General features: G+C 35.3%; 1 protein-coding gene across 1 annotated transcript; it reads left to right on the top strand.

Annotated features, from left to right (window-relative positions):
• Positions 1-235: 235 nt before the first annotated feature.
• LOC117620041 lies at positions 236-2,395 on the top strand. The gene is made up of 2 exons (XM_034350131.1): positions 236-345; positions 839-2,395. The coding sequence occupies exon 2, from the start codon at positions 858-860 to the stop codon at positions 2,268-2,270; it is 1,413 nt and encodes a 470-aa protein (XP_034206022.1). The 5' UTR covers positions 236-345; positions 839-857; the 3' UTR covers positions 2,271-2,395.
• The last annotated feature ends 6,812 nt before the right edge of the window (positions 2,396-9,207 follow it).

Raw genomic sequence — 9,207 nt, 5'->3', positions numbered from 1 at the left:
GGAAAAAGATGTGTCTGAAGATGATGTTCCCCATGAAACACATAATTTACTTATTAGTCAAATAGCATCTAGTCTTGGTTTACGTTTAGCTTATCCCCATTTGATCGTCAAGCGAACCAGGATTTAGTTTAAACACATCACTTTTCCACATCTCGACTGTCAACGGATCCAAGTTTTGGATCTGGTTCCTTTTGTGAACCATAATTTTTTGTTTTCAATATGGGGCCAATGACAAGCCTACCTCTCGCTAGCTAGCAACAGGCCAAGCAGACACCACATGTGGTAGCTCAAGAAACCTCAACCACCGCCAGAAATGCCATTGCATTTCCCCGAGTAAACTTGCAGGTTTTTTTTGCTCCACTCATTCTGCTACATTTAGTTTCTACTGCAGAATTGGCTTTACTGAAGATTGCTTAATTTGCTTTCTATAAGGATTTCAGTTTATATAACCAAAAATATATTTGTGTTAATTTTCTGTTTCTTATTTACTTAAATTTTTTTTCCATTTCAAATTTAGGAACATAATAGGTACTTAGGAGATGAGAATAAAAAAATTCGATGGAGCTCGAAGATCCAACGAGTTGAAGACGTATAGATGGCCCTCCAATATCTGATGAATTTACCTTTAAAATGCAAACAAAACACATTGAAAATTTATGAACTAGCTAGGAACTTGTCAATTGACATTTTAAACTCGCAGTACTCATCCGGATGTGGTACTAATGACAAAATTCTAGAACATTTGAATGAATGATGACATTCTTGAACACTGGAATTTTGCTGGTGAAGCAGACTGTCACTTCCTATGTAGTACTAATTTTAGTTTCATTGTCACTAGGAAAAAGTCGACTTCATATATGGAGGATCAGAGAGCAGAGAATGAACCAGAATGGGCCGACGCGGTACCATTTTTCTACCAGCCTGACAAGAGGTGTATCTACAGGGTTCCCAATAAACTCCGTAAAGTAAATGAAGCAGCATACACTCCTCAATTAATTTCAATAGGCCCTTTCCACCATGGCAAACCAGAACTCAAGGACATGGAGAACCATAAAAGAATATATTGTGAGAATTTTTTCACAGGTACTTTAAAGAGTAAGGAGGAACTAAAAAGTTTCATCACAGATCGTCAAGGAAAGATTCTTAGTTGCTATGCAGGGACAATTAATCAGGGTGACAATTTCGACTTTTCGGAGGTAATTCTAGTTGATGCCCTCTTCATCATTCAGCTCTTTATGATGGATTCTGAAAACCCTGAAAATGATTATCACATCTTAAGATCACGGTGGCTGAGGAAAGCTGTAGAGCAGGACCTCATACTGCTAGAAAATCAGCTTCCTTATTTTCTTCTTCAAGACCTGTACAACTTTGCCATGCCGGTCTCTTGTTTCTATCCCCGCAACGAAGTGCAAGCACAAGAACAGGAGAATAGACAACAAAGATGTTTTGATCTTGATAAAATATGTTACTGCTTGCCTTGCTGTCGTAGAAGCCACCCCCGCGATCATTCTGTGTTAACTGTTGAAGCCGCCGAATCTGTTCATCCCTTTCTCAAGCTTACCTGTGAGTTCTTCAAAAGTTACAGTAAGGGAAAATCTGTCAGGATTGGAGTAACTATAAAACATTTCACTGATTTGGTAAGACATTTTTTGTGCCCTGCAGAAGAAATGACTTGGGTAGATACTCCTATAAAAAATATATGTCACGCGAGAAAGTTGAAGGCCGCAGGGGTGAACTTTAGGCTACTTAAAGAAGTAGGGTTTGTCATTAAAGGAGATGAATCCCACGATTGTAATTTCAACTTAGCATGTTTTACAAGTATGGACTTGAAGCTGACACTATTCTGTGTCAAGGATGAGACAGAATGCGTCGTCCGAAATGTCATGGCGTTGGAGCAGTTTCTGTATCCAGACTCTGCTTATATTTGCGAATATTTTTTGTTCATGGATAAACTTGTGGACACTGTGGAAGATGTGAATTTGCTGATTGAGAGTGGAGTTCTTGTTAACAAGATAGGCTGCAACGAAACAGTGGCGAACCTGATCAATAAACTCTGTGTGCAGATTATGGATGATTTATCCTGCTATGGTGGTGTCTGTGGGCAGCTTAATAAGCACTATGAGATCAGTTTTTGGAACCGTCATGTGGCAATCCTGAAAGGAGTTTACTTCAAGGATCTTTGGACAGGCAGCTCAACTATACTTGGACTTTTTGTCCTGGTTTTCTCAATCATTGGAACCATGAAGTCGCTTGAACATAATCCAATTTAAGCTTCATTTGTAGTTCTTAGTAGAGATTCATCCAGCATATGTCGTTTAATCAGAATAGTGTCATAAGTTATTTGGATTAGATTTTAATTTTTGTAACTGATGTGTGTGTTCTCTATATTACCACGTGCGACCGGTGAAAGATTTGTTTGATTTCTGGAACTGCTGCTACATATACAGTCCCAATCTCTTGGACTACAGGAGTCCAAGAGATTTGTAGTCACTCACCATTAGATGTAAATTCAACGGTTCACTCACTCTTGCTCTCCTTTTAAGAAATTTTTTTTGAACCATTGGATTAATATCTAACGTTGGGTGACTACAATCTCTTGGACTCCTGTGGTCCAAGAGATCGGGACTGTGCAATCTATTATGTATTTTCACACAAAACTAGTGAAAATTTTGTCTCAAGTTTTCTGTATATATATGTATATCAACTTTTGGATCTTGCACAAGAGCCCAAAAATCTAAGTGTTGCAGATAAAATCTGACCAAAAACATTACTATATATTTCGATAGCGTTCTTGTTCCACTTTGGAGAGGAAGAAAGGCAGCACAGGTCATGGTTTGCATTGCAGGTGACGTTAGTGCTAAAATATGAATATAGTTTGAATGTATTAGTTAACTTTATTCTTCTCCTTAAGGAAGTATATATAGGAGTTTACATGAGAGTTTTACAAGGAATTAGATACAGTAAAGAATAATGAAAGTATCTCCTAATTGTACAATGATTTATCACATAAATAAAAATAGGAAAGTAAATCCCTTAATTAATCAAGGAAGTAAATCTACTTGATGAATTAGGAGACTCATGTCAACACTCCTTCCTCAAGTTAGTGCATAGATATTTCGCATGCCCAACTTGACAAGTGAGTCACAGAACACCATACTTGAGAAGCACCAATTGTAGAGAAGGTCTTTTCGTCAACCATGAGTGAAACAAGTGACAAACTAAAGCAAAGTTCGCAGCGGAAACAAAAGAGCAAACCCTAAAAAATAGGGTACATAGTAGAACACAGAAACCCTGTGAGCATGGCAATAGGTAAGGCAGAAAATAGAAACCCTATGAGCACGGCAGTAGGTAAGGCAGAACACAGAAACCCTGTGAGCATGGCAGTAGATAAGCAGAACACAAAAACCCTTGAAAAAATAAGGTAAGGTAAGGCAAAGAAAGTCAAGAGCAAAGGCAAGGTCAACGAGCGTGACCACAACGGAAAACACACCAGCAAAGGCACGAACAACAATACTGGCACCGTAATAGGCATGAGCAACAATACTGGTACCAACAACAACAACACAAGGCATTGGCACCAGCTAGAGCAACAAAGCAGAGACATAACATGCATCATCAACAGTAATCAACACTGTCCCCAGCAAGAGTCATAACAGGCAGGAGCAATAACACTGTCCCCAGCAAGAGACACAACAGGTATGAGCAACGGTACTAGTAGCAAATGACATAGTAGTCAGCAACAATAACAATGACAAATACTTCCATTATCGCAGGGGAAGTAAGATGTGATATGAGAATATGAGGAATTGTGATTGGAGGAATTGAGGAATTTAATGTAGGAATTTGATGTAGGAATTGGATTTGAGAGGTATGTGTATAAGATTTGAGGGTCTGTGTTTAGGGATTTTGATAAGAGGATTTGAGGACTTTAGATTTGAGGGATTTGGATTTGGGGGAAAAATATGAGGAATTTGATTTAGGGTTTTGGATTTGAATATGAGAAATTTGAGATAAGGGTTTAGAGACAACTTCTCTTCACTCCCATTCTCCTCCTGAAGAGAAAGGGTCGTCGGAGTCAAGAAATAGGCAATATCTTCACGAGAAAGAGAAACATATCTTTTTCACTTCCCCTTCCCTGAAGATGAGGGGAAGAGAGCACTTAAATTGCAAGAAGAACGCAAGCACAGGTCACAAGAGAATCTGGCTCTGATTCCATGCTAAAATATGAACATAGTTTGAATATATTAGGTTAACTTTATTCTTCTCCATAAGGAGGTATATATAGGAGTTTACATGAGAGTTTTACAAGGAATTAGATACAGTAAAGAATTAGAAAATTATCTCATAATTGTACAATGATTTATCACTTATATAAAAATAGGAAAATAAATCTCTAAATTAATCAAGGAAGTAAATCTCCTTGATTAATTAGGAGACTCACGTCAACAGTTAGCAAGATGGGCTTCCCATGTATCTATCACTTTGATGAGAAGCCCCTCTTGCTTCACTTTTGGCAGATGCAACCTTGATATTCATTCAGAACTAAGCACAATCAACCTAATTCAGAACTAAGCATAATCAACCTTGAAACAACAAAAGCTTTATAATTTTAATAGAAAAGTTTATATAGATTCAAATTTTCATTGAGAAGTTGGGCTTAAACTTTGGAATTGGCGATTTTGATACAAGTCCTTTGACTCTTACGCCTCATAGGATTATATTCATTTTTTAATATATTATGATGTAATCTTTTTATTTTTATTTTTTAAAACCATTTTTTGTTCCAATGTTGCCCATTATACCTTTAATTGAGTGATAGTAATTTATGTGATAATAATTAGCCATTTATGACTCTGTCATTGAATAAAGAAGGAAAATATTGCAAACATATCCCATAGCGCATTTAAATAAAAACCTCTCTTTCCTCAATTGTATCAGTTTCCTACCCCAAGAGCTGTTCTCCCACTTCTTCTTCACATCAGCAGCCTCTATGAAAAACTACCACTAGTGAAAGGATCAAAGACTATTTGAAAAAATAAGCCTACAATATACTTCCATAGCAAGCAGAGAATTATGGCAGAATATTCCTCAAATGGTACTAATACTGTTGATACTTGTTGGCAACTTTTCTTGGGGAACATTTTGAAATTCATTTGTCCCTATGGTAGAGGTATATTACATACTCTTATAGATATATTAACCTATGGTGTATGTATATTGTTCTATTGCCTATTGCATAGGTATATATGTGTTTTTCATATTTTAGACAATGAATAATAGTATTTTATATACCTTTTTTTTTAATTTTTTTTATTATTATAGGTAATATACAATTTTTATTTGTCTATTTTTGTATCTAACTTATAAGTAGTCTTCTAATTTATGTTTCTAACTGTAGGTAGTCTTTTAATTTATGTTTCTGACTTATAGGTAACATGATTTGTCACTAAGTTTTTTCCATTGCTAATAATAACACTATTTATCTGTATGTTAGGTACATAATTTCATGTGGGTGCTTGCGTGAATAATTGGTATAATATGCGGCCTTTATTTTTCATTGATTAAATTATATTTTATCCGTATATAGGTAAATATTATCAAGGAAAGAATTCAAAATTTAAATTCTGAAATTTAATTACAAGGAAATAATGCATTAAATTTAGATTTTCAATGTGTTTTCCTTATTTACCTCAAGGGTAATATCAACACAGCAAAAAAAGTAATAAATGTCAAATGACCTATATCTAGAACCAAAAACATGTGGTCTAAATCCAATGACAGCTAATATTTTGGACCTAGATAAGAAGCCCTAAATTGTATCAAGGTTGGACAGAAACGAGTAGTTAGTGATTACTAATGAAATTACAACTGGTTAATTAGCATTGAGCATTTATATTTTACTTTATATAAGTTGATATCATGAAAAGATATCAACTTCCCTGCAATCCTTTATTTTATCGTACATGAGGAGCTGATAGGATTTGCGGGGCTTACCAAAGTTCTAGCACATGCTAGGCTTTGAGTTGATAAAGTAAAGGCTTATTTACACCAATACCCCTTAAAACTACGATCAAATCTCACATTGCTCCTTCAAACTTAAAGTGGCCCACTTACCCCGCTTGATCGAGGTTTGGTAACCCACTTTGCCTCCTGCTGTCAACTCCGTCCAAAAGTTTATTAACTTTGATGATGTGGCAAGAGTGTTTTTGTAATTTCGTATACATGAATCATTATTCACCAATTAAACGGATGACGTGGCAAGTGGAGCCCACCTCCACATAATTAAATATTCTACTAATTTAAAATAATTAAAAATTAAAATACAAACATAAAAAAACTATTAAATAATTCTTTAAAAAATTTATAAAATTAAAAATTTATAAAAATATAAAGAAAAAAAAATCCCCACTATCTCATTTTATTCTTCTCTCTCCTCATCTCTCTCTGCCTCTAGACTCGCCCCATCCTTCGACTATCTTCTCAAAAACAAAAACCCCAAATAGCCGCCAACTAGTCCCGTCAACGGCATATGCCCAGCCACCACCTCCTGCAACAAATCTGATCCAAACCCCTACCCAATCACACAACCCACAACACACACAAAGAACTTGAAAATTTTCTCCATAAATTTCAGCAGCCCCACCCCATCTCCGACCACCTCCGTAGCCCAGTTCCAACCACCGCTTCCCTCGACAACGGCCCACCATCAACCTCTAGCACCCAACCCTAAATCACACCCCCCTTCCAAGCACCATTGAAGCCATACGAACCCCACCCACAGATTCACCTCTCTTCGCCCCACTCTCTCATTCTCTCCTCTTCCTCTCTCTCCTTCTCTTTTTGTTTTTTTAAATAACCAAAAACAATAATCCATATGCAGCAAACCAATGAAAACCTTTATAAATGGAACTATGTAGACTAAAAGGGTGCAAGCATAAGCTCAAAGCCATCCGCAATTCTATTACTATATCTCCTGCAAACACTACTACATTTTACACTTTGCGCGACAAAGAGAATTTCGTCGCGCAAAATACATTGTAGTCGCACAAATTTCAGCGCGACAGAAATTTCGTCTCGCAGAATCCGTCGCGCAAAGATCGTGAAGAAAGACTTTGCGCGACGAAGACATTTCATTGGTCACACAAAGTGACTTTGCGCGACGAAAACATATTAGTAGCGCAAAGCGACTTGGATTGGTCGCGCAAATGTTGGAGCTACGAAATATATTGGTCGCGCAAAGTCTAAAAAAAATTTTAAAAAAATAAAAAATTCCCGCGTCCAATTTTTGGAACCTGCCCAAATTTTTTGAGTTTTGCGCGACGAATACTAACGTCGCGCAAATATTTGCGCGACAAAATATTTTTTGTTTTAAATTTTTTTAATTTAAAATAAACTAATTTAATAGTTTGCGCTACGAAATATTTGTCGCGCAAGGTTTTTGACTTTTTGTTTTATTATTTCTTTAATATGAATTTATTTATATGAATTTTTTCAAATTTTTACTTTTAAATTTAATTTAATTGTATGATTTCTTTTTAAAATTACTTTAATTTAAATTGATATTAATTTTTACTTTTTAAATTTAATTTAATTGTATGATTTTTTTAATTACTTTAATTTAAATTGACATATTCAAAATAAAATTACATATGAAAAATAGTGATCAAATTATCCAATAAATATATATATATATATAAAATATTCAAAATGTACACATAAATTAACAAAGTACAATAATAAAATCCTAATACAAGCGTATTGTGGTGGTAGTGGCGGAGGATATGGTTTGATAGCTTCCTAATCCTCAACTTTAGCCGTCAAAGTCTCGATGATTCCCTACAAAAAAAATAAATATGGTCAAATAACCACAAAAAAAAAAAAGAAAAAAAAAAGAAGGCATAATCTCCCCTAAAATTGTTATACCACAAATCCAACCCAAACTCCAATCCCTCCCCTTTACTCAACCCCAAAACCCACACAAACTCAAAATTAACTCCAAAAACACATATTAATGAAAAAAATTTAAAATTTGGAGAGAATATACCTTTTGGCAAGATTGAGAGTGAATGAGAATGAGAGGGAGAAGTGAGTGTGAGAGAATTAGAGAAGATAGTGATAGAGAGATGAGAGAGTGAGTGAGAGAGTGAGTGAGAGAGAGTGAGAGATAGTGAAGAGAGAGATGAGAGATTAAGTGAGAGGAGTGAGTGAGAGAAATGGTGGGATTTGGGGAGAGGGAAAGAGAAAGGAGAGGTAAGAGTAGAGAAAGGCATTGAGAAAATGGTGGAGATATTTCGGTTTTAAAAACCGTATCACTTTGCGCGATGAAAAATATTGTTGGTCGCGCAGAGGTTTGCGCGACGAAAAATATTGGAATATTAATCACGCAACCTTTTGCGCGACGAAACATATTGGTCGCGCAAAGTCTAAAAAAATTATTAAAAAAATAAAAATCCCCGCGTCCCATTTTTGGTACCCGCCAAAAATTTTAAATTTTTGCGCAACGAATAGAGGAATATTGATCGCGCAAAGTCAAAAAAATTATTGAAAAAAAAAAATCCCCGCGTCCCATTTTTAGTACCCGCCAAAATTTTTAAATTTTTGCGCGACAAATAGAGGAATATTGGTCGCGCAAAGTCAAAAAAAATTATTAAAAAAAAAAAATCCCCGCGTCCCATTTTTGGTACCCGCCAAAAATTTTAAATTTTTGCGCGACGAATATAGTATTATTGGTCGCGCAAAGTCTAAAAAAATTATTTAAAAAAAAAAATCCCCGCGCCCCATTTTTGGTACCCGCCAAAATTTTTAAATTTTTGCTCGACGAAAAATACGTACTGGTCGCGCAAAATCTAAAAAAATTCCCGCGTCCGATTTTTGGTACCCGCCCAAATTTTTGCGAGACGAAAAAATATATTCGTTGCGCAAAGTTTTGAGCGACAAAAAATATTGGTCGCGCAAAGTCTAAAATTTTTTTATTTTTTTTTAAAATCCCGCGTCCCATTTTTGGTACCCGTCTAAATTTTTAGAGTTTTGCGTGACAAACTGTTGGTTGCTCAAACTTTTGAGAGACGAAAAATTGGTTCGTAACACAATATTTATAAAAATAATTGTTATGAATAATAAAATTAAAATTATTTTATTTTACAATTTAAAATATAAATAAGGTTAAAGCTGCTTAATAAATATATATATACTATTCAATTTCTTAAG

This window comes from Prunus dulcis, chromosome 2 (assembly GCF_902201215.1).
Source record: "Prunus dulcis chromosome 2, ALMONDv2, whole genome shotgun sequence".
Lineage (NCBI taxonomy): Eukaryota > Viridiplantae > Streptophyta > Magnoliopsida > Rosales > Rosaceae > Prunus > Prunus dulcis.
This window is presented reverse-complemented; position numbering and strand designations above follow the sequence as displayed.

What these genes read in the sequence shown, in the direction of transcription:
- LOC117620041 (XM_034350131.1), top strand. Translation starts at nt 858, where the DNA reads ATGGAGGATCAGAGAGCAGAGAATGAACCAGAATGGGCCGACGCGGTA.